At 43.2% G+C, this 26,641-nt stretch overlaps 1 protein-coding gene across 1 annotated transcript in view; it reads left to right on the top strand.

Moving 5' to 3' along the window:
- The window catches only part of PPIL2 (peptidylprolyl isomerase like 2), a 74,029-nt gene extending 49,513 nt beyond the window's left edge, over positions 1-24,516 (top strand). The window contains exons 15-20 of the mRNA XM_075434401.1: positions 7,655-7,772; positions 10,386-10,442; positions 20,502-20,574; positions 20,737-20,799; positions 21,269-21,408; positions 23,118-24,516. Of these exons, the coding sequence (XP_075290516.1) occupies positions 7,655-7,772; positions 10,386-10,442; positions 20,502-20,574; positions 20,737-20,799; positions 21,269-21,408; positions 23,118-23,211 (545 nt within the window). The 3' untranslated portion in view covers positions 23,212-24,516. The remainder of the gene's footprint in view (positions 1-7,654; positions 7,773-10,385; positions 10,443-20,501; positions 20,575-20,736; positions 20,800-21,268; positions 21,409-23,117) is intronic.
- Positions 24,517-26,641: the final 2,125 nt, after the last annotated feature.

Here is a 26,641-nt window from a genome sequence, read left to right as displayed (position 1 = left end):
TGAAGGTCAAGACTCAGCTCTACTGGCAAAGCAAGTAGGAAGTAAAATGCAAATAACCCCATAGGAGAAAAAGCCTCCTATGTATATTCTTTTATTTAAAAAAAGGAGTCTAATGAGTCTTTTCCATCTTGCTTTCCTCCTTGTCAGTCCTTATTAATGTTCGTTTATTGCAGACGAGAGATCTTGCAAACATCTGTCAATACTATTAAACTTCTAATAAAATGGACAGTACGCTCAAACAGATATAAGTCTTGCAGATTTTTAGAGACTATTTACAATTACTGTAGAGTCCAAATGATGCAACTATCTTCTTTGCAACTGAGTGTTTTTTATTTTTTGAAGACAGCTGAATTTTAGATATCCTTACTTAATCACTTATTGAATATGATAATATCACAAGAAAATGTTGTAAATGGACAGTCTGGTAGGCTACTAGATTTCTCTTGAACTGTCACGCCTGTGTGTTGAACACTTACTTAAATGAAGCTACTTAGACAGTTCACAGAGTGCAAGTAGTTTGTCAGGATTTGTTCCTGACAGATCCTGGGCACTTCAGTGTGAGGCAGAAATTTCATTTGCGTGTCTCAAGCCACATGCTGTAGGAAGGTAGGCAGACCTGAGGTGCCTGTCTGACTTTGTGTTCTCTCCGCAGCAGTGTGGCCAGAGGAAGGTACAGCTTGGTAGTGGTGTAAGAACATGGCCAATGTAAATGATGCTCTCCTAGGCTCCAGTGGTGTAAAAATGTTGGTCTGTTGGTTTGTGCATTATTATTGTGATCATGAAGCATTCATGTTAGGAAAGCTTTGGAGTAAAGCACTGGGATTCAGTACTTTGTACCTTTTTTTACTTGGGTCTTGTATGTTATTTGCAGTATAGATTCCCTTTTTTATTTCTTCTGGCAGCTGGAAGGAATTTCGGTATTCAGTATGACTCACTGCTTCTTAGGAAAAAAATTAAAAGGTCCATCTTTGAAAGCTAAAAAGTCCATAAGATTTAATGGTCTTTAGAGCTTTAAGAGTAAAGGAGAGGAGTAAATAACTTGACTTATGCAATACCAGAGAAGCATATGAGAGTAGAACAGGGCTTTCTTCCCAGATACTTCAGTTGGCAATAGGGAAGACTATTTGGAGGTTACCTTTTGAACGTCAATATGTTAAACTGCCAGAATTGTTTCATAGGAAGACTTCAGAAAAAAAGAACACCCTTTTTTTCCTTTTCCACATACAACTGTCTGCTTTGACTGACATTTTCTGGCCAAGAGGGTTGGGATGGTTTTTTGTTTGTTTGTTTTAAAAAACCCATGCCTTTTCGAAACTGATATGTGGAAGGTGCATTAAGCCTGTATATATTTTTGTTTTCATATATTTATTTAATTATTCCCGTTCATCAGCTCAGGAACCAGAACAGACTTGTTCAAGAATCTTCCCACCATTTGGTTTCTGTCATCTGACATTCATCCCGTGTTCAGCAACAGGTGTCAGGTTTATGGTTGCAACACCCCAATGCTTAGATGATAACCCACTCCATTGCTAACTAAGCCCAGGACTGTTCGGCTTCTGGGTGGATTTGGCCACATTCAGTACAGCAGGATGTAAGGTTACATGTCATACGTACACAGACTGCAACTGTGCTTTCAGCTCACCTAGATTAAGTGTGGTTGTGTTTTGGAAACATTGCACAGATGTAAAATGCCAAGCTGGTTGTCACTGACGGTCCACTTCCACAGCTACTCCGGCTGAACAGTCCTATCTGTAAGCAGCACTGATCTTTCTCTCTTTTTTTGTTTGTTATTCAGCACCCCAATGTGTCCTTTTTGAGTCTCTTGTTAGACTGTCATAAAAGTAACTGTGACCCAGCACACACAGGATGGACAACTGATTCCTGGTACTCGGCTATTAACCTTGCGATGGAGGAGGGTGGAAATTAGCATTATGGCATCTAGAAGTTGAGATACTACACTGGGAAAAGAGTGGGGAATAGAATTTTACCTTAGCTTAGCTGGCAGACCTGCATTGCCAAAGCAGTTAAATATACAGTCCTGTAGGGTTGACACTGATTTAGAGGACCAACCTAATATTCTACAGCCTTCAACTTCATATTTCATTAGACTACTGGGAGAAATTTTATTGTGCTGCAACAGCTTATTTCTTTTCTAACAAAATAACCACCCGTAGAGACAGAATTCAGAGCAATAAGCTGAGTCATGGTCATTCTTTGTAATGATTAATTCTTTGAAAATGAATTTTATATTTGTGATGTATCTCTTTTCCTGCTGTTCATAACAACTAAGTGGTTGAACATTGTGAGTAATTCTGTCTAACTCATGCTAGTGCAAGTGGAGCAGCTGCTCTGTATTTTCAGTGTTCCAAATAATAGAATAAAACTTGCACTAGGAAAAATAGATTTAATATCCTAGCTCTTTTGTATGAAAAAGGGAAAACTAAATGCAAAGCATTACATTTTCAAAGCAGCCAGGCATTTTTCAGCTACTCTTACTTACAACCTGTTGGAAGGTCTCCTGAATGGGCTTGTTTGTGCCCCTGTCCATTTATGAATCCAGGAGGGCACAACGGGGGCAGGTAACAGCTGTAGAAGTCCAAGATGAAATACCACTGGTAGATGGGAATTGCATTTTAGTTGACAACACGCAGAGCTCCTCTGAACTGTCAGTAGCAAAGGACTGTGGACAAACTTGGTCATTTCTGCAATGTGATTTCCTAACAAGGCAAGTTCCTAAAATATAACCAGTTTTAGAGCCTCTTTTCGTGCGTGATTAAAGCTCAGTAAAAGGACAAGCAAGACCTTTTTATCTAGCAAAGCACTCCTTTTAGATTGCAGCCCCTCTGATATGTGGGGTTAAAAGTGCCGTGTCCTCTTATCTGATAGGAGAGAAGCATTTACTGGTTGAGCTAAGGCTTTCATATTTGTGAAACGATTCAAGAATCTCACTTGGAAAGCTCTATGGAAGTGTCAGATGTTATTATGTACCTCCTTGTTCCAAATGACAAGAAGAAAATTACAGAAAGTAAGCCATCATTTTTGTGAATCAGAGCCCTCCCACTTCCTTACCACTGCTTAGCGATTTTTATGCCAGAAAAAGGAAGGATTTATTTTAAATCGCAGCTGTCATGAATGATGATTCCCAGCCCACACCTGGCTTTTGGAATGCTACATTTCTGAAGCTTTAGTTGCATCTCTCAGCTTTTTGCAAGACAGTTGTACAAATTCTGTAATTTTACCCAAAAAATTACTTTCTGAAAAAAAGGTCTTTATAATGAACGAAGACTACCAGAGAGTAAGCTGGTTTAGTTCAAAAGACAATGTGAAAACGTGGCTTTTTTCTCTGTAGTTGCTAATGTGTGATTGCTTCAGATGTCAGTTTAGATCTATTCACCTTTTCCCTATGAGCACAAGATGCAGATAAGAGACTGAATAACTAACCGTGCTTCAGTTACAAGCTAAATATATCCTGCGACTCTGGATAGCCATGGAAATGATGAATACAGTCTGATTTTTTCTATGAGCTGTGTGTTCTGTTTGTTTTCATCTCTGTGTGAGAATTAGGTAAACACCTCTTTAATTTAAGAGAATTTTTCTCTTGTATTAAAAATGTGGGGAGTTGGCTCCAAGCTCCCTAGCTTTGAATCTTGGGTATCTGGGTTGACATGTGATTTTTATTTTACAGAACAGTGCAAAAACTCTTTGTGGCTCCTGGAGGCTTTGACATTGTACAGGTTAAATGTTGTCCAAAGGCCAGTGTATTTCTGTGGCTGAGCCCAAGTACATTTCCATCTTTGTGCAAACAGGAGACCCACGTGTGCAGGGTCATAAGTACGGCTCCCTTTCGCACTCCCAGCACCAGTCCAGCCAGTGGCAGCACCCGCGTGCGGCCATGTCTGCTGCCAGGTGAAGCCTTCTGATTTTTAGCACAGAATTTTTTTCCAGCACTTTTTGTAATAGGATCTCAGAAACATTTGCAAGTCCACTAGGCACAGGGCTCCACTGTGACAGAAGATAATGTTATCACGGAGTAAGCTGAGAGGAAGGTGAAGTGACAGGCAGTGCTGCCTGCTGTGAATCTGACACCCAGAGTCAATTCTTGTTTTCCATGGGCTTTACTTGTAGGCTGGCACATCAGCCTTGGGGTGAGGTTTTTGCATCATTGTGACTCCATATATAGTCAGTGGTGATCTGTGTGCTCTCAGAGGAAGATTTGGGGAATATAAGGAGGAGCCTCCTCTCTTTATGGCAGATATCAGGACTGTAACATGAGAGGGCTAGAGCCAGGCAGTGCGACGGTCCCACCTCCTGTCTGTCTGCATCCATTCTGCTTTCAGAAAATGAGGAAGATGGCACAGACACACGTCCTAACCATTTTGAGAATAAACACAGCAATATCTGCTAGATATTTCTGAATATTCCATAATTATTAGCAGTAGGTTTGGAGCCTGTGACTTATTTTCCCAAGTTTACATAGAGGTCTACTGTAGAGAGTGAAATGTAAGCATCTAAAACCCCTGTTCCAGAGCCCCCGGCTGAGCATTAGGCGCTGTGCTGCCGTGGCAGTAGACTAACAAGGGATCTGTACTTAATCTTCAGAGGGAAAGTGATTCTGGGTTTCAGTAATTAAAATAATGTATACATTTAACTCGCCATCTTCTGGCTTGCTCTGTCTGGTCCTGCTTCAAGCAGATACTTGAAGCCTGGAATGATTCCAGAGGTTAGCAGGAGTTTGACAAACAGCATGTTCAGGCTATTTTTAATTTAAGAATACATTTGGTTTTGTTTGTGTTTTTTTTTTTTAAAGCGTTCTTAAATTAAGACTTTAGGGTTTTTTCTTTAAAAAAACAGCAAACCCCAAATCATTCCTGTACTGCTGTCTTGCTGCCTTTGCAGCGTCTCCACCGCCGCTTGCCAGTCCGTGCTGCCAGGCCTCCGCAGACACTTCAGCTATGTCCTTTATGGGACGTCTGGCCTTTTAGGCGAATGCTGCACAGGCCATTCTCTGTTCTTGCCTGCAGCTCCCAGGCAGACAGAATTAGCCTTGGAAACAGATGTATGGCAGACAGAGCAGGAGGCAGGGACTGCATCTCGTGCTGTAACTATCTCCGAAAATAATAGCACTTACTTCCAGAGAACTGGAACAAAACAAAGTTAGCCTTCGTACATATGAGATTAATTCTGGCCTGCAGTGTATGATCTGAAATGAAATCATACAAAAATAAATATTCCAAACCCTGAAGATCATGGCTCATTGCTCCTGTCTGCAAGCTCTTGGGTCTGGTTGCTTGTTGTGCCAGAAAGAGAGAGTCTCTCTGTCATTCACAATTTTTCTCTTTCCTTTTGAATTATTTTTCTGACCAGCAAAGGCTTCAGGGTTGATTCCACCCTCTTTCAGCAGCTTGACAATGCTGTAATTCCAGCATCAGCTGGAAGCATATGAAGGGTGTAACGGACTCCAAGGTTTGGCCACTTGCTGCTATGTACCATCTCAGTGCGATGTGTTCATGTTTGCGTGTCAGCTGAAAATTTCTAGAGGGCAAACACTCCTCTAGGCTAAGACTCATAGCAAGTGCATCTGCTTTACAAATAATTAGGAGTTCCTTCAAGAGATCCTTTGAAGCAAAAATATGTATTTCTCTAAGGGAAATCCAAGTGAACTCCGTTACTCGGGTGCAAGGAGCTCTGGCTGTGGCTGAGAACAGGAATGCAGGGCCTGAAGCAATGGCATGGCAGCGGCACGGTGGTGCAGGCGGGGAGCCCATCCTGGGCGCTGCCCCACCAGGCCAGATCGAAGTGGAACAGGAATAACTGGGAAAGGCAAAGACAAATAGTGCGCAGAGCATAGTGCTGCTGATGGGCAGTGAGTCTGCAGGCTTTGCAGGTGTGTTTCTGGTTTCGGGCAGCACCTGTTGGCATGGAGCCTTGCTATATTCTCAGCATGACTTGTTTATTTACTAACCCACAAGAACTTTGTTTTTCTGAACAAGGCAGGTAACTAAGGCACTGCACAAGTAACATCTCTTAGCAAATAGGAACATACAAGGAGATTCATTAGCAATGAAAATTACTGGCATCTGATAAGACACTTTCTAATAAATTGAACACTTTGGATTTGGCTAGAATAGCTGGATCTTGGATCTGTCTTCAAGACAGTATAGCTGGCTGCAGCTGTACCATATCCCTTTCACCCACTACTGGAAAAGATTGACATACAGGATCAAGCTGATGTAATTTAGCTGATCTTAAAATACTCAATAGCGAAAGATTGCTGAGGTAATCACTCCTCCTCTACTCCTGATTACAGAAAATCCCTACAGGGTTTGTCCCCTTTTGCTGCCTTTTGTCAAATTGCAGAGTTGGCAACACTCAAGTCTATTAACAGGTCTTTTGAACATGATTAATTGGGTTTTTAAGTGGGTCAGTTTCTTCCAAAATTTCTTTCTTGCTTGGTTCCACTTGGACTTGCAGCTGTCCACCTGTGATGCTTTGTTTTCATGGTATCATCTGAAACTCTTCCCTCATTTGATGCACTCTTGTGATAAGGTTTTTAGTAGGAGCCTGCTTTATTCCTCAGTTTCATGTGCTGCTTGCCTATGCAGCCGTAGCATCAAGCTGGCTTTCTGTATCACATGTGCAACTAGGTTTTGAGCCCTACAGATCCTTTACTGACCTCCTGCTTCGTAAGTGATACAGTTACTCTAGAGGATTCTTGAGCCAGTTCTGCAGATGGACCAGTCTTGCTGCCTGTCTGGATAGTTTTGTTTGGTTTATTTTTAATACTATCCTAAGGTGAAATATTTTTTCATGGTTTGTCAAACAAGATCATAGATTTGACTGTAAAACTATGACTCATCTCAGCCTTCATTTTTCTTATTAAGAGTGGTCCTGGAGGAAAGTGCAAATGAAAATGTCAGATCTGTCATAAATAATGTAAAAATTACAGCCAGGAGGAGAGGTCTCCCAGACCCTCTTGCTATTCACAGACAGAAAAGAAATCAGTTTTGGAGGGCTGGGTCTGCGGTTTGTGCAAATTTTTATCATCCTTTTGACTTCATTGCATTTAAGTGTTTACATCATCCAGCTATCTAGGCCAAATATCTAATTTTTGCCTTTTATTTTGGAGGAATATATATCATCATTCTTCATTGTTTAACCAGGAATTAAGCATTTGAGCGTATAGCTCGTGTTCTTAGTTGATTCTATGAACGTATTTCATCTCCCTGGTATTTTATTTCCAGAAGCAATGCTATATCCAGACGGCAATTAAACTAGTAATTCTTTGCTCTATGCGTGGTCATGAAGCCACTTTTAAAGATTTAATGTCTCAAAAAAGAAAAATCATGGTGGACCAGCAGTAAAAAATTAAACCCTTGACAGTTGTTTGGCATGCAATATATAACGCTGTTGATAAACAGTCTGATCTATTGCAGTTGATAGTGTGGGGGCACAGAATTGTGTTGCCACTTACAGACATCTGATTTCAAGGGCATGCTCAAATACTGGCCTAGCGATAGGGATGGGGTAATAATACATTATACACATCGTAATCAGAAGTCCCAGAAACCTTGAATTTAATGTCAGCGCCTGTCACTAAATGTAGTGGGAAACTAATGAAAACAAACATTTCTTCTGTCATCTTTTCTCTTTTAAGGAGGAGAATCTTACTGGGGAAAACCTTTCAAAGATGAATTTAAGCCAAACTTGTCCCACACGGGACGTGGTGTTCTTAGTATGGCCAATTCGGGACCCAACACAAACAAATCGCAGTTGTAAGTAGTCACTTGCTTTTTGTGTTTTATTGTTTCCCTCTAGACATTATGTCTTACTCTGTTAAGAAAACAAATGACATTTTACAAGCTCCTCTTTAAAGTTCAGTCAAGTGGATTATTCTGTCAAGTGCTGCATATTGAAATCAGGGTAGCTACAGCTGCTGATACCCAATCTAAGAGCAAAGTGAAGCACGGCAAGAAGACCTGTAGGTTTATTATGTCGTCATTAACTTGTCTTTTCTGGTTTTATGATTTGAAGTTTTTGTTCATTCTTGCCAGTGTCCCCCCACTGTTATCCCTGTAAGATCATTACACCTCTCCCCTCTGCTTAAATTTAGCCCCATATTGAACTTTTTGAAAGGGCTTAATGAAATGAAATATATACTCTGTGGAAATGTTCTTCTTTTTGCCTGCCTGATTTTAAATAAATGAGAACAGTTCTGCACTGTTGAAATGCGTAGAACCCAGTTGTGGCAGAGTGCAGAGTGGGAATTGAGAATTGGTTTTCAATGTACAAAAGCAGAATGAAGACTAAAATGAGGAAAAAATGAGTGAAGAAACAGGAAGAACAACAAATGAAATTTAAAGATATTGAAGTTGTAATAACATTCTTTGTGTGCAACGTTAATACGGGTTTTTTCCTGCAGTCTTTTGAAAATGTTCTGTATTGCTTTGAGCCAGCTATTTGTTGGTTACTCACGATGTTCTGCAATAGAAAAAAGTGGTACCTTTACTGGGAGCCCCAGTAAAGAGAGGGAGGGAGGGAGTGCGTGTGTGTGTTCAGTACTGTGTGTTGGGACTAGGGAGTGAGGGAAGGGGGTTCTTATTATGGCTTGTAAACTATGCAGTAGTGTGGTTAGCTTTAATTAAACGCAAGTGCTTGTCTCAGAGCCTTTAATAGGCTTAGTCATGTACTTAGGGCTAAGCGCATGTTGGGCAGTTTGCAGGATCGAGTTGCTGTAGAGCTTATTTTGGATTTGAATGTTATTGCCAGCACTCAGGTGCTAAATTAGGGGAGAGCAGAGGCTTTAAAAAAAAAAAAACACAGAGCAAAAAAACCCCAAACCAGAAAAAGGGGGATTCTAGAAGCAGAAGTTATAGACAGTTCATGAGTGATGTGCCATATTGAGTCACATCATCTGCTGCCATAAATGTGATCATATGTTTACCTAAAATTTGCAAATGAAATATGAAATTCCTTTGAGTGTAAAGTCCTTGAGAGACTCCAGCTGCCCATATTTATAAAGCTTCCTAGGCAGTGTTTAGACACTTCTGGCAACTATTGTGACCTTAAAAACTGGGTGAGTAGCTCTCCCCGTAGGTGACAGACACTGTAGTACAGTGAGCTGAGTCCCCTGTGTAAGGTGATGCTTGAATAATGCTCAGGGCTTCTCCTCTGGGATCATCTTGAGTTATGTCAATTCCATTGTCCTTAATTTTATTTTGACTGCAGTGATGGATGAGAAGCTTTCTCTGTATATTTGCTACTGCTCAGATTTTATTTTTTTTTTAATTACAATGCCACAACTAGATAATCTTAGGTATTGGATATCTGGGAATAAAGTGGTGCAAAGAACCCATGCACAAGGCTAAGGTGTAATGTTTGCCCTGTGTAGGAGTTTGCATTCTGCACAGCATCTCAAAGCTTTCCTAGGGCAAGCCATGTCTTAATAGATTGTCTGGCAGATTGCAGCCCCTTCTGTTTGCAATCATATAACTTCCTGAGGCAGTCGCTTATATGGAAAAGTGCTTTTGGAATGCTTATATATTTTTAGCTGTCTCTAATGTAATGTAACAGATGGAGACAGGGAGGAGAGCCAGCACTGTACGTCCAGCCAAGATGGGCCATCGTGGTCTGCAGACCACAGTGTGAAAACCTCTGTCTCATATGCTTGTAGTCCAAGTCTTCCAAAGAAGCGTGAAGCTTTAGAGAAAAGTTGTGCTAGTAAAGGTTGCTTTGGATTTGGTATTTTAGTTCCCATGTTTAAGTTTAAAAACACAATCCCCAAAATTAAAAGTCCAATTAATTAAAAATAAAAAGTCCAAGTTTCACGGGTTTTCATTACTGCCATGTTTGTATCCGAAGCACAAACTTTCTCTGTCCAGAGGAGAAATGAATTACCAACAGGCCAATTTAATGGAAGAGAAATGCAAACAATAAATATGCTAAAAGGTAGAAGTTTACACTGGCAGAGACCGTTGTGTTCTATAACTGTATTTACTGGATTCAAGCTCCCAATCGTGCACAAGAAATGTACTTTTCAAGCAGGATGCATGTCTCCCTGTCCTGCGTGAGCTTCTGAAGGCTGCCTGGCCGAGGAGGCAGATACTTAGGTTAATTTTGGACTTTGTGCAGGTCACCATTCTTGGAGTACTGTTCAGGGATGTTAGTGAGGTGTAAAAACGAGAAGTCAAAACTCCAGAAATCCAAGACGAAACCCACAAAACAGAGGAGTTAAAGGACGTTTGGCTCCTAGAAAGGAGACAGAGAGGGAGAGGAGTTTGTCTTCTCTCAGAAAGCTGTTGCATGCACTCTCTGTTTTTAAGATTTACTGGCTGTTGTTGCGTGTCAGTGAGATAATACGCTAACTGTTGTGTCTTTGTTCCTTCCAGCTTCATCACGTTCCGCTCTTGTGCATATCTGGACAAGAAGCATACAGTTTTTGGAAGGTAAGTGAAGGATATTATGAACAGCAGTATAGCAGACATGCTCTCCTGTGTGTCTGAAGCCTGCGGAGAACAATCTAGTGACCCTTGCAATTGAACTGGCACAAAATCCTAGCTCACAATCTAGTTCTCCTGGTCATGAATAGGTGGCCGACATCGCATCAGTGCCAGTCTTCCGACTCTGCCTTCTTTTCTCCTTCCATCACTGTAAGTTGTCTTACTTCCCTTCTGTGGGTGGCCCTCCAGGGAGTGATGAACAAAGTAATCATTGTCCTGTAACCAACCACGTTAATATTTGTGCATGCTAGTTGCTGGGACACAAGAGATTACCTCTTCAACATGGCTTTCATCCTCTTATGAGCTGTCAGCAGGGAAATTAGTCATGACAGGGCTGCTCTTCATCATGGCATAGAACATAAAGCTTTTGCATAGGTTAGGTCTTTTGGCCCCTTTTATTCTTTTTTGGTTTACTCTTCTTTTATTCCTGACAGTTATCATCTGTATGAAATCTGTAGGTTTGTGTGCATGTGTGTGTGTACATACATACATGTTTATGTATATATAAAAAACATATTACCAATGCCAAGACAGCAAGGGAACTTCAATTCTTTATAAAGAAGTCTCTTCCAAAAGTCTTTTCCAGTCAAGTCCTCACATGATAAAGATCAAGGTATTTATTACAGAAGATCTTAGAAACCCTTTATGTTACAGTCTGTTCTTTGCTTCCTCTGCTGCAGGTACATGGTATTAACCAAGTCATGCATAGCTGTTCTAACAAATGCTTTTGTGCAAATAGCAGAAAGGGGAATTTTACTAGCCTGCTTCACTGGTAGTTCCTGAGGATTTTACAGTCTTTTTTAAATGAAGATTTGTTTTTTATTCTTTTCGTGGTTTTATGTGTTTGAAAGGCAGCAATTGAAAATAAATGCATGTGCTGTTTACTTTGATTGGATGTCATAAAATAGTGCTGTACAATGAAAGTGATATATTTAATCCATCTTCTCTGCCTGTGAGTTCTTGAGGCAGAAGCTGGCTTCATTTTCAACAATTATTTTAGTGCCATTAGTTCCAATACTGATTCTGCAATAATTGCACCCTATGAAATATATTTCTTTTTGCTTTCTCAGGTCTACCCTAGAAAAAAGTAAAGTTCCCTTGTCATTTGGTGAAAACAAATAAATAAAGCAAATTCTAATACTGAAAGCTGAGAGCGAGTATATTCTTGGAGGAGTTACGTTACCTTGTCTGGAGACTATTTACTTAAGCTACAATTTGAGTCCTCCTTGCAAAAATCCCATTAAATCCCATGCGGTAATGCTGCTAACCTGAGCTTGCCACCTCATGAAACAGTACTTGGATTAGGGCAGCTCAGCTGAAAATGTGGCTGTTCTTCAGCTCTGGATGCAGCCTGGCTTCAGTGCGCATCCTGTATAGTCCTCCAGCGTCTTTGCTGGGTTTCCCCAGTGTGCTCCGGTTTTACCATAATTCAGCAGGAAAGAATTTGGAGACTAGCTGAGCGTACTGCAGTGCAGGGAGTGTGCTCCCAAAAGCCTTCGCACCATGCATAACGTCACAAGTACCTTATGAGCAAAATAGCTCAAATTATGGTTCACGCTGTATGTTGCCTTTGGAGAGGAATTATGTCAGTCCAAGTAAGTTTGGTTAAGTGTGTATACCAGAGATTTATGCAGTTTTGGCAAAGACTGTCTTAATTTTTGAATTGTCCTTGCTACTACAGAAATCTGAACTTAGTTGCCAGACTAAAATAGTGGTGCTGCTTCTCAGCACTGCAAATATCCTTAGCTGAAATACAAAGGAAAAGCTTTATAAAAAAAGTATTGGTTTAGATTAATATTTGGCTACCTGCATGAAAACTGAGTGATGTCTTCTTATGAACACAGAGCAAGTGAATTTTACTCTGGACTCTCTTGCACGTAAGTGGAGATGAAGTCAAAGAATGTAAAAATGAAGATGCTGGGATAGATGCATTCCAGTCACTCTACAAATGGAATACTTGAATAATTGCATTTACCTACAAATTTAATGTAAAATGCTGATGCGTGCAGCTCAACATCTATATTCTGTCATTAAAATCTTTCAGCTGTTTTTACCTGCATTTGTTTTTAGAAGTCATAAAAGCAAAACAATTCCAGAGATTGTATCTCTAGTGAAACTCCAGCTTCAGTTTGCTATTTTATCTCTTGGGTGTTTCCAGGATTTGGTGACTGTATCTGATCTTACACTGTATACCACAATAATATCTGGAAAGCATATCTAGGAATAATATCTAGGTTTAAGAATAGAATGAACCCATGAAATCAGAATTCTTTGTTTCCATGAATGTTAAATTGAATTGTCTTAATTGAATGCTTACTGGACTGATGTGACTCTCATATAGATTTCAGGATTACTTATTTCAGTTAATATAAAAACCGAAATACTCTGATCTCAGCTGTACCCTTAGCTATTTCTATGTGGCTCTGGTTCATGTTAGTGAGTGTCACATATGTATCTTTGAGAGGAGAATTTGACCTGTTTGTAATTTGTGTAGAACTTTTCAGCAGGCTTTCCATACTTTGGAAAACAAAAAAGAGTGAAAGAGCAATCATTCCTCACCCCTTTCTTTTGTTATGGTCCTGTGTGGGATGGAGCAATGAAAAGTTCCTTCTCTGGAGCTGCATCTTATTCATGTCCCCACTGGTTAGAAACACATTTTTTGCATAGTAGCAGCTCTTAATGTTGGATGTTTGGCTGTTAAGTATGTTTGGAAAACACAGCAGCTGCAGGCAGTGGGACTGTGAAGATGTGGCACATGTCTGACTTGGTGCGCTGGGGTTTTCAAGTCTGAGGAGAAGGCTGCGGCTGGAGGACAGGGAGGACATCTTGTCGTGGTTGTACTGCCCACCATGGCAATAATGAAGACGGATGTTACTGAAAATAAAGGAGATAATTTGGCATGGATGAGGAGCAAAAACAAAGGCAGAGAGTGAGAGAAGAATGCCTTCCCTTGGAGGTGTGGTGCAGGCTGCACGGATTTCCTGCTCCAGCAGAGCTGCCTAGATTAAATTAGTAATTACGGTTCCCAGTAATTACCATTTCTCCTGACTTGGAGAATGCTGTAATTAATGTGAAAAGTAACTGATAGCTTTTGTTGGCTTCTAGCTGGCTGGTTTAATTTAGAAACTCAAATAATGTAAACCAGGTGACGTGCATTTGCTCTGCCCAGAGTGGATGAGAAGCATTTGCAGGTGATTACTGCATCGGTAGGTCCTGTCTGCTGCTGTCATGGGCTCCCTCTTACCCGTGCTACAACTGGGAGTTCAGCTGTTGTGTGAGCTGCAGGAGCTACAGGGATGTTATAGCCAAAATGCCAGTGTAGGCTCACATTCCTGTCTGGCATGCTTTATGACATTTAGATGCAAGCACATGCTGTCCGTGTTGTTATTGCATTTTCTATTACTCCAGTGGTTCACAGCTCCTGTGGATCGGAGACCTGGTACATTTGCCCTTTATAAGCAGAAATAGAAACATAACCACTGTCCCAGAGAGTTGTGTATGTAGAAAAGAGAGTGCATATAGATACAGGGAAGTGACCCGTTTCAGCCTGCGTTCCGCAGCCAGTTTGCACTTTCTTCAAAACTGGGGGGGAAAAAAAAAGCCCCAGGAAAAGATGAAACAGCTTTGTGATGGTTTTGGGGAAGCCTGTTCCAAAGCTAAAGGGACACATGAAAAAGTGCATGTTTAAAATAATAATGGAAGGTGATTGAGCTATGCTGATCAACAAGAGGAGAGAAATGCTATCTCTGAATTTTGGGTCAGATTTAGGACAAGAAGGGCATGGTGGGCTGAAAGTGAGGACAGGCTGCAGGTACATGATGTGATGTGGTAAAAAGAAAGGCAACAGAGGGAGCAGAGAGAAAAGTGTTGTGGTCAGAGTGGCAAAGTTGGAAGTGATCAATTAGAGCATCACTTGTGTTTATCAAGAACTGAGAAAAGAATGTGGCAACTGAGACAGGAGATAGGTGTACAGAGAACAGTTTTCCCGTTTGTACGTGGCTGCATGTGTCTGCTTACACATGTGACTTTTAACTGTCTCTCGAGGTTTCTGTTGCTCGTTCTTCAATTCTGTTGTTCCTGGAAATAATGAACAAGGTGGTTTGGGAAACCTCAGACTTGGCCACATTGGAGGCATTGGTCAGTAGCTGACATGCACTCAGCTTAGTCTTCTCTTGTCTTCCCTCCTCCCCTTGCCAGATGCTGTTGTGGAACAGAGTTTTCTTTCCTTGGATAAGTACCACTCTGTATTAAGTATTCCTTAACCTGTTTAATGCTTTCTACTGCAGTTCTGTAAAATGGGGCAATGAAAGTAACTCTTATCCTCTGAAGTAATTAGCTACATAAACCAACTACCAGGCATTATTCAGTTACCCAGGTACGGTTAAATAATGCACAGTGTCTGTTTCCACTTGTAACATTCCCTGTATGATTTGAATCAGTGAATCCCAATGGCTTCTAAGCTGGGAAACTGATGTTCTTGTTGCTCTTCGGCTTTAGTACATGTGAAGGACGGAGAAACTGTGTGACAGCAGAAGAGCTGAGTCTGCTGTTGTATCTGTGTAGGGAGCCTGACCTGATTTTGCACTGCAGTCTGCTCCCCAGACACCAGGACAGGAGTGAAGAACAAGGTGGGAAAATAAACCAGGCCTCCACGCAGAAGCCATGGCCATGATTTCATGTAGCACACAAGCGCTGGGCTGTCGGAGCTGCACAAGGGCTGCTATTGTTTCCAGAACAGTTGTATGATCTCTGAAGAGGACCCTGTGCCAAAGCAGAGAAGTCCTTACGTGCCAGGTTCATCTGTTGAGTCTAGTTTCAGAATGCTTTTTTGCAAGTTGTTTTATTTTTTCAGTGCCCATCATTACTGTGTCTCGCCTGCTAGATAAAGCCCTCATGAGGGATTGAGATGTTTTGACTGCATCCTTCTGCAAGTTCGAGTTGCTCCTTCCATTTCAGCTTGGGTGTATACATAGAAAACATTTTGTCCTGAGTGTACGTGTTTGTGCATGTGTATATTGCTCTGTGTGTGTGTGTGTATAAACGTGTGTACTCCTTTTTATAAAAATAACCTTGAGGGCAGAATGTGTTTAAAAAACAACAGTGTTTCTTTCTGGTTTCTTTTTCTAGTTTAAAGCATTTTTTGAAAAAGTCCAGACATTGTTCTTGTATCGTCTTCTGACCAGGAAATTATGGTCTTGGACCGCTGCCATCCCCAGCATTGCATAAGGCTTAATTCCTATAATTCCTCTAAACAAAAATATGAGAAATAGGAAGTCCATGTGTGAATGTCTGTGAGACTGCTAGGGAGCTGCAGTTTAATTTGGGAGCAGCACTAACTAATGTAGCAGCAAGACTTTCCTTGGCATATTGCAAATGGATAGAGCATGCGCCGGGTATTTCACTTATACTGCATGCGAAGACATTGGCAGTGGTTATGACGCAAGGTTTGCATAAAGGAGCCTTAACAAGAAGTAAGATTTCAAGTAACATCTCTAAATTTGAAATGCAAAGATTTCCAGTACTAACTTAGTGCAGTTTTCAAGAAAACAGAATTGCTCAAGTAAGGGCATCTTTTTGGTTTTGTTACTGTGCTAACAAAAAAACCCAAAGTGTACCTACCTTGTCGTCCATGCTTAAATGTAATGCAACATTTATCAAGCTCCTCTAAAAATACAACAAGCTGTCTCAGGGATGCTGATCTAAATATATAGCTGAGATCATCATTTCTCTGTTCAACATCTACTGGAAGCACACAGCAAACCCTTGGTTTCACTGGTTGTTCTAATGTGAACGGTGTCTTGAAGGTATCACCCTTTTCACCGTAGGGTGTCATCTGAACATCTGGTTAAACCTCACTTTGTCAATTTAGGGCAAAGTATGTGTAGCACCTCATACAAGGAATAGAGCCAGAAACAGTGGAAAAGGTTAAACTTGTTTCTGCCCTTCTCCCTTCCCTTCTCTGCTATGCTCCCAATGCAGCACAAGTGACACTGGAGGAGACAGGCTAACGCGGTGTGACCTGTCACTGCCTTTGTAACGCACTTACCACATGGAGAGGCTAGAAAGGGATATTAGTCTGAACTTCTGGAGCTTGCGTTTTGTTTTAATGAAAATGATGTACAGCGTTCCTTATGCTGAGACTCAGATTTATTCACAGAACAGGTTTTATCTCTTTTTGTTCAAAGTTAGTGGATATTAGAATAATATTAAGTAGTGGCTCTCTCTTTAGAGGCTTTTTTTAATGATTTAATGTACTGGTCTGATGGTCTTTTCTACATGTATCTTGGCAAGATGTCTGTGAGCTTTTCTTCTTACACCCAGAGTATGTGTTGTGAGGCAGGCAAAGAATCCCCAGAACTATTCCAGTGTGTTGGTTTCCTCATTCTGTGAGGACCAATTGCTGTAACGGATGCCAGTGCATGGGCTTAGACCTGTTACATCTCAACAAACTGATTTTAGTGCAGCAATGGAACATCATGAGATTTGACATTAACAACATGTAATGTTTCGAGAGCCTGTGTGTACATCATCTCTCGGTTTAGAAAAATCAGAGGAGTTTGCAAAATCCTTTATGGTTTGAGACCTTAAGTTGGAATATCCCATTTTCTTGCATCCATCCATGACTGCCCTGATTAGTGTGTAGTTCAGTTTTTACTGGACAGGCGATGTTTGCAATCAGATTTTGTCCTTTTTGGATTTTAATTTCTACTGATGAAACACCACCCTCAGCTGGGCCTGATCCTTGACAAGGCTGCCTGAACAAAAGTGACTAGTAAATTATTTCCAGTTCCTCTGGTTAGAGCTCTCTTCTCTGAGCTGGTGGTTTGTATTCAAATTAATTGTTGTTTTTTAGTGGTATTATGGCAGTGTCTAAAGACATAAACCTGTACTGAGAGCTCACTGTGCTGACACTGTAATAGGCATAGAGATACACTCTGTGCAAAATGTTAGAGAATGGAGGGGTGTAAAAGAAAGCAATTTTCCATTTTAGAGACAAGAAGCTAAGAGGAAAAGAGAATGGCATGCTCTGCAGGCATAACAACTTTGTCATCTTTGCCTTTAGCCCTTTATAATCATGTCAAAATAGACTATTTAGGTCATTTACTGATGACCTGTGAATGCCATGTCTATCACAGCCTTTTACAGTGTACAAGCGACGACGTATTCCCAATAAAGTTTAATTAGCATAGCAACTGAAGATTCATGAACATTGCCAAAATGCGTTAGGGCTACTATTGTGGGAGGTCTAGCTACGGGCTAAGGGATTACTCTGTTGAGATTGCCAGTGCATAGCTGATCTGGCTATTTCAAATTATCAGAACTTAGTTAAATGAAAACATACGAGCAGATAATGAGTGGAGCTGTTGGCTAGAAAATCTTCTAATATTAAATCAGAAATTTCCTTTAGGGGCAATTAAAATACAGTGAATATATCTTAGGCTGTGTGTTAATCATCAGTATTATAAGAGAATCTGATATTGGCCTGGAGGAGGATTTTAAAATTGAGTTTTTGTTATGAACTTTCTAAAGTTCATGCAGGGTCTACAAGCCCTGTGCAGCTTCCCCTGGTGTGCTACCTCCAGTTGCAAATGAATGAGGCTTTTCTTGCCTGCATACATGTTTTTTAATTGCTCTTAAAAATCACAACATGATTACAGAATATTGGCAGTCCCTTGGGGAGCAAAGGGGAGAAGTTTGGAGCAGTGCAGCAGCAACGAAATGTTAGCAAGGGTGGCTCTGCTTGGGGCAGGTGCCGAGCAGCACCCTCTCTGACTTGCATCGTTTTATTTTCTGTGACGGGGTCTGTGTTTTCGTCTGTGTTCGGTGCCTGTCCCAGCCCGAGGGGCAGCACGGAGGGGCAGGGTGCCGTGTTCTGAGCCCGAGGGGCGTTGAATGAGGAGGACCCTCTTACCTCTCAGACCACGGTGGTCAGCCTATTTCGTCTGGTTAATGTGGCTCTTGGAGGAGTGCATCAGGTGTGTAAAGTGGGTGGGGTGGGGTGGTGGTAGAAGGTGCATTTCTCTGTTGGATCAGCTGAGGCCATCGCAGGTGACAGCCAGTGGCCTCTCCTGGTGCTGGCCGGGCAGCCTGTCGTGCCAGGACTGGAGAGGGCTGCCTGGCTGCGAAACACCTGCAAGAGCGAGGTATCATACCACATGTAAATGTGCCATGTACCTGTGAATATGACGTATCTTTTGGTTGAGGTATTGCTCATTTCTCTGATATGAAAGCAGAGTTAGTTTGATTCCACCAGTTTGATTTTTTTTTTCTTCCACCAGTTTAATTTAATTTCCTCCATTTCATCTGCCCAGCCCTGTGCTAGTACCGGAGTTCCAGTAATCCCAGCAATCAAGTTTCAAATGGTTGCCACCTCACAAAGGCTGGAGGATTGCTGGCTTGCCCTGGGCTCCTCGATGGCCGGGTCCTGCCCTCCCTGCCGAGCTCCTGGCCCCAAACTCCTCTGGCCCCAGGAGCAGTGGTTTTGAGAATTATGGCTGCTTCTCATTGTCCCACAGCCATTAATATGGGCTGTATTTTTGGTTCCTGGCCATGTGGCTTGGCTCTACTAAAACAGATGTTGTCCAGCTACAGCCTGCTTTTCTAAGGGATCTGGATCGCTCGGCATCAACGGCCTGTCTTCATCTTTATTTACTGCTCTTCTAAGTATAGCTGTTTTCAAATTTAATTGCGGATGATGATGTGGATAAAAGTGTTAAATACCCTGGGACCAAGATCTGATCCCAGCAGGACCCCTCTGGAAACATACTGACTCGGTGGTTTCTATTTAAAATTAGATTTTGACACCTGTCAGCCAATTTTTTATTTAATGTGTGCTGTGTTCACTTCATATCGTTCTGGTTTCTCAATCAAAATATCAGCCGCCTTCCAGAAGTCTGTTCCACGGACACTGTTATCCATGTTAACCACATCTGTCGTCTCAAAGATAGAAGGTTGTTTGACAGACTCTGTTTTCCACAAAACCTTGTTGATTACTGTTACTTATTTCCTTTCTTTCTTAATCATGTCCTGTCTCCGCTAGTGCATTATTTTGCTGGGATAGATGCCAGGATGACAGGCTTATAATTATCTGGGTCACCCCATTTTTCCTTTCTAAATATCCTTTTCTGGAACTTTCCCGTTGTTCCACACTTTTTTTGAAAATGAACATACAACAGTCCAGAAAGTCTTCAGTCTTTCTTACACATTTTGAACCAAGTATTTGGATATGTTGACTTGAAAAATGAGGGGCCAGGGATCTAACATCCTCCTAAATAGAAACTGAGGTGAAAAGCATCCTGGTGTTATCTTGTGGCTGTGACTTGAAGCTCTGCTGCTTTCCCAGAGCCCTCATGAGCTCATGGTCATGATGTGCTTCAGGAGCAGTCCTGCGCTTTCTGCACTGCTGGGGTTATTATGAACAGCTCTGGTACTGCTCTGCAGTACTGCCATAGTTATGATTCCCTTTCTTCCTAATAACACTCTTCGGTCTGATATACAATTTTAAAAAAAAAGTAAAAAATCAGAAGTTAATGAAAACATTTGTTTTCTTGACCAAGTCTGTTGGTTCGTTTTTCAAAGCCTATGAGAGTAACAAATGAGGTCCAAATTTATGGATGTAACATTAGCAAGTGAACCCATGTTGAAATGGGTTTGTGTCTTCTTGCACAGATGGCTGTCCACAGCCATTCGTTCTCCATCTTGCTGGTTTGTGTGGCTGCCCAGCTTTTGGACAAATGGCTTTGCTTTGCCTCTGAGTGTTAGACGTTTCCATGTTCTGTTTAATTTTAAATTCAAATCCCAGACTTGAGAAAAAATTCTTACCTTCCGCACTGAGTGATAGTATCTTAGGTCTTCCAGACACAGTTGCTGATGGCCCTTCCCCCAAACATGATGGTTTAAAAATCTGCTTGAGTAGTGGACATAAATTAGATATAGTAGATCTAACAGCGCAGGAATATTTTGAGCGTGTTGTGACAGCTGAAAATTATATTCTTTGTCTTTTAGGGTGGTTGGTGGCTTTGAGACTCTGACTGCTATGGAGAATGTGGAAAGTGACCCAAAAACAGACCGCCCCAAGGTACGTGTGAAGCACCAGGGGCTGTGCAGGAGGGAGTGAACGTATATGGCCTCGTGTGGCACTGCGGTTCACCCCGCTGCTGCTCCTCTCAAAGCTGAACGTGGAGGAGATGGCGCAACTTCATCAGCAGATTGATTTGCTCTTCTTCTCTTCTGCTCCCAGGAGGAAATACGAATTCAGACAACAACAGTTTTCGTTGATCCGTATGAAGAAGCAGATGCCCAGGTGAGGATAGTTAGGTGGTTGGTTGGTTGGCTGTTGGTTTTTTGGAAAGGCCAAAGCTCTTCTTTGGAGAACTTTGTAAATGAATGCCTTTTCTTTGGTTGCAAGCTAAGATTAAACAGCTGCCATTAGCATTGCCTTGTGTGCCAGGGTCATTGCTGCTGTTTCAGCAGAGAGGTCTTGTAACTGAGTCTGGCACGGCTCCCAGTCCATCACGCTTACGATGGCTTCCTTTCCAAATGTCCACAGTAGCTATGGGTAGCTGCAGGTGAGAAGAGAGGAGTTTTGTTATAATGGCTGCAGACAGCCTGTTTGTAGTGGCCCTTGAGGTCTGTCTCCTAAAGCCTGCCCTGTAATCATAGCAGTGCTGATTGCTGTTTTAGAGTGCTTTAAAGCTTCAAAGAATTGTAGACATTTTCTCCTTAATCATGACTAGCTCTTGCAACAGATTGCACTCCTTTGCTTCCCGCAGGTTGCTGCAGAAAGAGAGAAGGCCCAGCTAGAAGAAGAAGCAGCCAAAACAAAAGCTGAGGTGGTCCCACCAAAAAAAGAGGTCCAGACTCCTAAAACTTACCGGCAGGGGATTGGAAAATACATTAACATGGCTGCAGCGTGAGTTCCCTGCCCATCCGATCTCTGTTGAGTGTTTTAGTTGCCTTTCCTGCTGGATGCTGACCCTGTCCAGTGCCATTGCTCAGATGTTTGGTTTGTGCCAGCAGGCTTTGCAGCTGTCCTAACAGTCAGGAGTTCCCTCTGCTTCTGTTGTTTTTCAGGATTACAAGTTAACTGAGCTTTTCTTTTAGCACTTGACCAAGTTGGTCTTTAACAGCGTGTGCTGCCTTCAGAACTGTAGATATGTTTCCACAACTCAGAAGTCCTTGAGGAACTGTACTGTGTCACTTCCTACACCATCTTTTATTCTCTTCCTCTTCTGCAGCTGTTTCTGAAGGCCACAGTCCCACAGATGTTTCTCTTTTAGCAGCTTCTCCCCTGCGCAAAGCAGTTGCCTTAAACCCCTATCAGTCTACTGATCTGGTTCCCTGTTCAGCCGCACGAACAGTTGTACCAGCACAACTGAAACGGCCGGAAAGGGGAGCAGGTTCCCAGGCTTGCCGTGGGAGCACAGGGCGTCTGGCAAGTAGCTCCAGGGTGCCTGGCTGGTTGTACAGGCTTGTCCTAAAGCATCCTCTCCCAGACACCCTTTGTACGCCCGCTGGGATTGGCAGCATTGCTTGCTTTCCTAAGGACAGTACAGAATCCCAACTGAGTGGCAGCTTTGCATGAGTTTTGGATAAATTAAAATAAATGCCTGCCACTTGATTTTTCACAGACTTCTCTAAAAGCATTTGCAAAAATGCTGTTGTCTGTCTGCTGCATAAAGGCATGTATTTACGCATAGACAGATCTGGACAGCTATATAGTCAGCCTATATGTGCTTGCGTGACTTAACAGGCATTTGCATAACTGTGAGAATAAAAATATGTTAGCCCGTGTAGGTCAGTTTGGTGTATCAGTTAGACATTTTGGTTATGAATATTGCTTGTCCCTTAAAGTATTATGTTCAGCTTAAAATTGCTGCCATTCTGCGCTGTATTTACAGAGGAAACCCAAGCAGAGTTTGCAGCTCTGTGGAAAGGGTTGAGTAGTAGAGAAAGGACTTTTCTTTCCTAGTCCTTCTTTCCTTGACTCCTGCCTTGAAACTGGGAATTTGGTCCATAGGTTCAAGGTTCTTGATTCTTCCTATCGGTTACTGATATCTGACAATAAAACCACAGTACGTGAGCTGGCTGCGTAGTGTTTCCATGGGGTTGCAGACTCTGCTCAAGAGAGGCTGACAATAGCAGCAGCCACTGCAACAGGCCATGCTCGAGAAACAGGAAAGGATCTGAAACACTTGCCTAGCTGCTTTACACCTAATTCCCCATAAATCCTTTTGCTGCCACAAATGCAGGTGAGAAGGCAACGAGAGAACATGTGGCTCACATTTTCACTGTGACTGTGCTAAAAAAGTACAGTTGTTAAATCTTCATGTCTGGCCTGGAGAACTTGTTGGGTTTTGAATGGGTTCGTGGAAGTGTTCCAAGCCTGACCCAAACCATCCCCACAGACTGACACACTCTCCCTCTTTTTGGGTACACCAAAGGCCCCCATCCCCACCCCGCTGTGGTGCCTGTGCTGGCACGGAGCATGCACTCCGCTCTAATTGGTAAGGGATGGGCTGGCTCCAGTGTAGCTGTTGCTGGGGGAGGAAGGGCATCCAGCTGCCCTGGTCCCACTGAAAGGTAAATAGTCCCTGAGAGTTGTTTTCCTGTTGGCTCCAGGAAGCGCAGTTTGGAAGATGACAGGCCCTCAACCAGCACAGCTGTGAAGAAAGAGAAAAAGAGCACAGGCCTCGGGGACTTCAGCTCCTGGTAGCAGCGCGGGGAGCCTAGCACTGGAGCAGCACAGCAAAATAGAAAAGGCGGCTTCCCATGAAGAGCGCGAAAGACAGTCTGTCCTGCGGAGGGAAGGCACCAGCCTGCCCTTCCACGAGGGAAGAAAACTGTTGCTTTGTTAAGGCTGGTTAATGTGGCTTTGTCTTCTAGAGAGCTGCGTTTCCCCCACTGCATCTTCCTCGAAGGCCTTTTTGTTGTTGTTTTGTGAAGCGGGGAGCAGGCACTCAGCCCCGCTGGGGATTAGCTGGAGCCTTTCTCTGCTCGGCTGGCAGCAGACCAGGCAGAGCCCAGCCTTGCAGGATGCAGCTTCAGTGAACAGCTACGTTGGTGAAAGAGCTCCTTTTACAGGTAATCACTTCCAGACGGGCCAAGTCCACCAAATGAAGGAGTGAATTAATGTGCTGGGGAAGCTGCTGTGCTGCTTTAGTGCTTTGCAGAGGGGAGGAGAGGGCTCCAGCCTCTGCTGCCCTGCCCCTCCCTTCCAGCTGCCTCTTGCCACTTCTCGTCAGGGACCAATTCTGTCTCTTGCTCTTTGCAAGCCTGCCTCCTGGCTGGACTGACTGCTGTCAGTCTCCGCAGGGCCCCACTCACTCCACAGTGAGCTCTCTCTTTGCCGATTCTGCTCTCTGGCAGCCTGGGAAGCAGCGGTCTAGATGGGGAGCCTGGGGTAGCTGCACCGCTTGTTCCTCCCAGTGGCTGGCCTTCCCGGAGCCACTGGGCAGCCGGAGGGGCCAGGATGCACCCATTCAAACCTGCCCTTAGGTCCCAGAAACTACAGCCTGGAGCAACGGAGCAGGAATAGAAACAACTTTTCTTTGTAACCATCCCCTTGCAGGGGAACACGCACCACAGTCTGCCCTGACATCAGTCTTCCCATCGTTGGGGAAAAAAACATATAATGTAGCTGACGGGCAGCTCGGATATTTCCGTTGCATATCCACAAATTATTGGGAAGCTTAGTAAAGGCCTTATGGGGTAAAGATCTATCAGCCTGTGAAGTTTTAATGTTTTAATCCAAAAACCTATGTGCTATCCAAAAACCGTCACTAAGACATAGCAGGCCAGATCCTGAACATGACTTCTCAGTTCGTCTTAGGTGTTTTCAGGTGACAGAAATACCCTCCCTACCTCTCTACGTGGCTGAGGAGATAATTTTGTAGCCAGCTTTGTAACAGTACATTTATATTGGTGGTTTCATGTTTTAAGAGAAGATTCCATTTATATGAAATTGCTGTAAAAACTTTCGGTAAGATGTTTTGCATTAAACGCTTTTATTTTCCTTTGAGTGTTTGCCTTTGACTGCTCAACTGTCATTTCCAAGATCATGGCATTGCGAAGCTGATTGTCGTACAAGGAAATGACTCATTCCTACTTTCTAAGATGTTCCTAAGGAACGCTGGGATCTTTGCGGATGTGATTACGTCTTTGTTAATTCACAGGAATTCAAACTAGTCTGAGAGAATAATAGGGGGGTTTGTTTTGCAGCATTTTGCGGAGTGTAAGTTTGAAATAGCACGTGTTTGGTTCCTGGAACAGGGGATATGATGGTACTTTCCTCATGCTGAGTTTCTTGTGTCGTATTGAAACCTCTTGCTTCTCCTGGGCCGGCCTTTTCCTGATAAATTGCTATTGATCCCTTCTGCCTAACTTCTGCTTCAGCACGTGTTTGAGTCGTCAGGTTCACGGTATTGCTAGAGCTGGAACAGGCAGTTTAATGAAATCCAGGAAAGTACAATGCTTTTTTGCAGTAGATGAAAATGGAGGTGATTATGAAAGAAAGGAGCATTTGATTACAAGGAAGGCAACAGAGGTGTGGCAAGGACCCCTGTTTCAGCAAGAGTCCTTGTTACAGATTGATACGAGGGACAGTTTCCTTTCGCAGCAGCAGGCTGCAGAGATAACTGCCCGCTTTCCCTTTCTGCTCCAGGTTTTTGGCAGAGCTCCCTGCGGTCCCCGAAGGGCCACTGCCGTGCAAAGTGCAGACGGGACGGCTGCCCTTCCGAGCACTGCCTTTGCACTGCCCCCTTCATCACGATTTCCCACCATAACATCAGACACCAAAGAAAGAGCAGTTTCCTGGCTTCGGCGAGGGCTGAGCGCAACCCTTTAGTTTGGCTCCGAGCAGGGGTGAAGCTCTTCAGCCTCCGTTCACCGCTCGACCTGAATCCAGCCTGGCCTGCTGCTGCTGCCTGCTGCTGTCAGTGGCTCCAGGGCTGGGAGACGCCAGCTCTGGCCCATCCCCAGGGTGCTGCAGCAGGCACGGAGGTCGAGCCGTTTGGCCGAGGCCATGTGCCGAGTCAGCAGCCGGGCTGGGGTTTGTACCGAGAGCCTCTGCCAGGCAGCGGAACCATCGGTGCTCAGGCAGCCAGAGCCTGCAGCCAGCGCCTGTTCTGCACTCCCACCTCTCTGCTCCCTCCCACACCTGTATTTTTGCATACGTGGTCAGGGTTTTTTTAACTTCAGCTTTTCTTCTGATTGACAAAACCACAGGGACAACGTGACACAAGCTCTTTTCTAAAAGATGAATGAAAATGATGAACCGTGCTGATGGGGCACAAGGTGGGTGCCCAGAGAGCAGGGCAGCGTGGTGTAGCCCTCGTTTTTACAAAACCTGGCTCTTTGCAGTTTCCACTACCCAAGTGGGGCAAGGGGAGGAAGGAGGCTTTGCTGAAGCCTTTTCTGCCCCTTTCATCGCTTGGTTCTGCAGCCAGGACAGTGTTTTAAAGCAATACCCAAAGCAGCTCCTGCCGTGGCCAGAGGGATAGGCAGGAATTGTGCAGCCTCACTACAGAAACTCACTCCTGGGAACTGCTGTGCTATCTGTAAGCACATTTTTACATCCTTTGTGTTTGACACTTTTCCAGTAAATACACTTAGAGCGAAAAAGTAGGATTTTAACCAGGGGCTGAAGTAGCTTTTGTCTGGCCTTCAGTAGAATAACACCAGCGTGCTCTTACTTTGCATTGCTCCGTACCCAAGTCATTTTGCTGAAGGCAGAGGCACTGGATGATCAGTAAATTCATTGTTTCCTGAAACCTGGCACTGTGGCAGCGAACACCACAAGCACCACACACTGTCGAGAAGGCGGTGGCATGTGGTGGGGCTGGCAGTCATGACCACACGTTTCCATACAGCCGCAGAAAGACGCGGGGCTCGCAGGAGACTCTTCACCTCTGCTGCTTCTGGTGTGAATCCTGCCTGGCCCCTCAAGGACCATGGCATTGTCTGTGTGGGGAACAGCACTGACTGAATGGTTTGCAAGCTAAATAGCTGCAACTCTTGTTTCCATATTCACTGAGAGAAAAAGCCCAAAATACTGTTGTTCAGTTTAATTCTGCCTGTTCCCCACTGGTTGGAAGTGCTACAGCCCACTCTTGGGAGCAGGAGCTCATACAAGCAATTGCTCTGCT

The sequence above is a fragment of the Opisthocomus hoazin genome, chromosome 13 (assembly GCF_030867145.1).
Source record: "Opisthocomus hoazin isolate bOpiHoa1 chromosome 13, bOpiHoa1.hap1, whole genome shotgun sequence".
In the NCBI taxonomy this organism is placed as follows: domain Eukaryota; kingdom Metazoa; phylum Chordata; class Aves; order Opisthocomiformes; family Opisthocomidae; genus Opisthocomus; species Opisthocomus hoazin.
The sequence above is the reverse complement of the archived record's forward strand: the minus strand, read 5'-3'. Positions and strand labels throughout refer to the sequence as shown.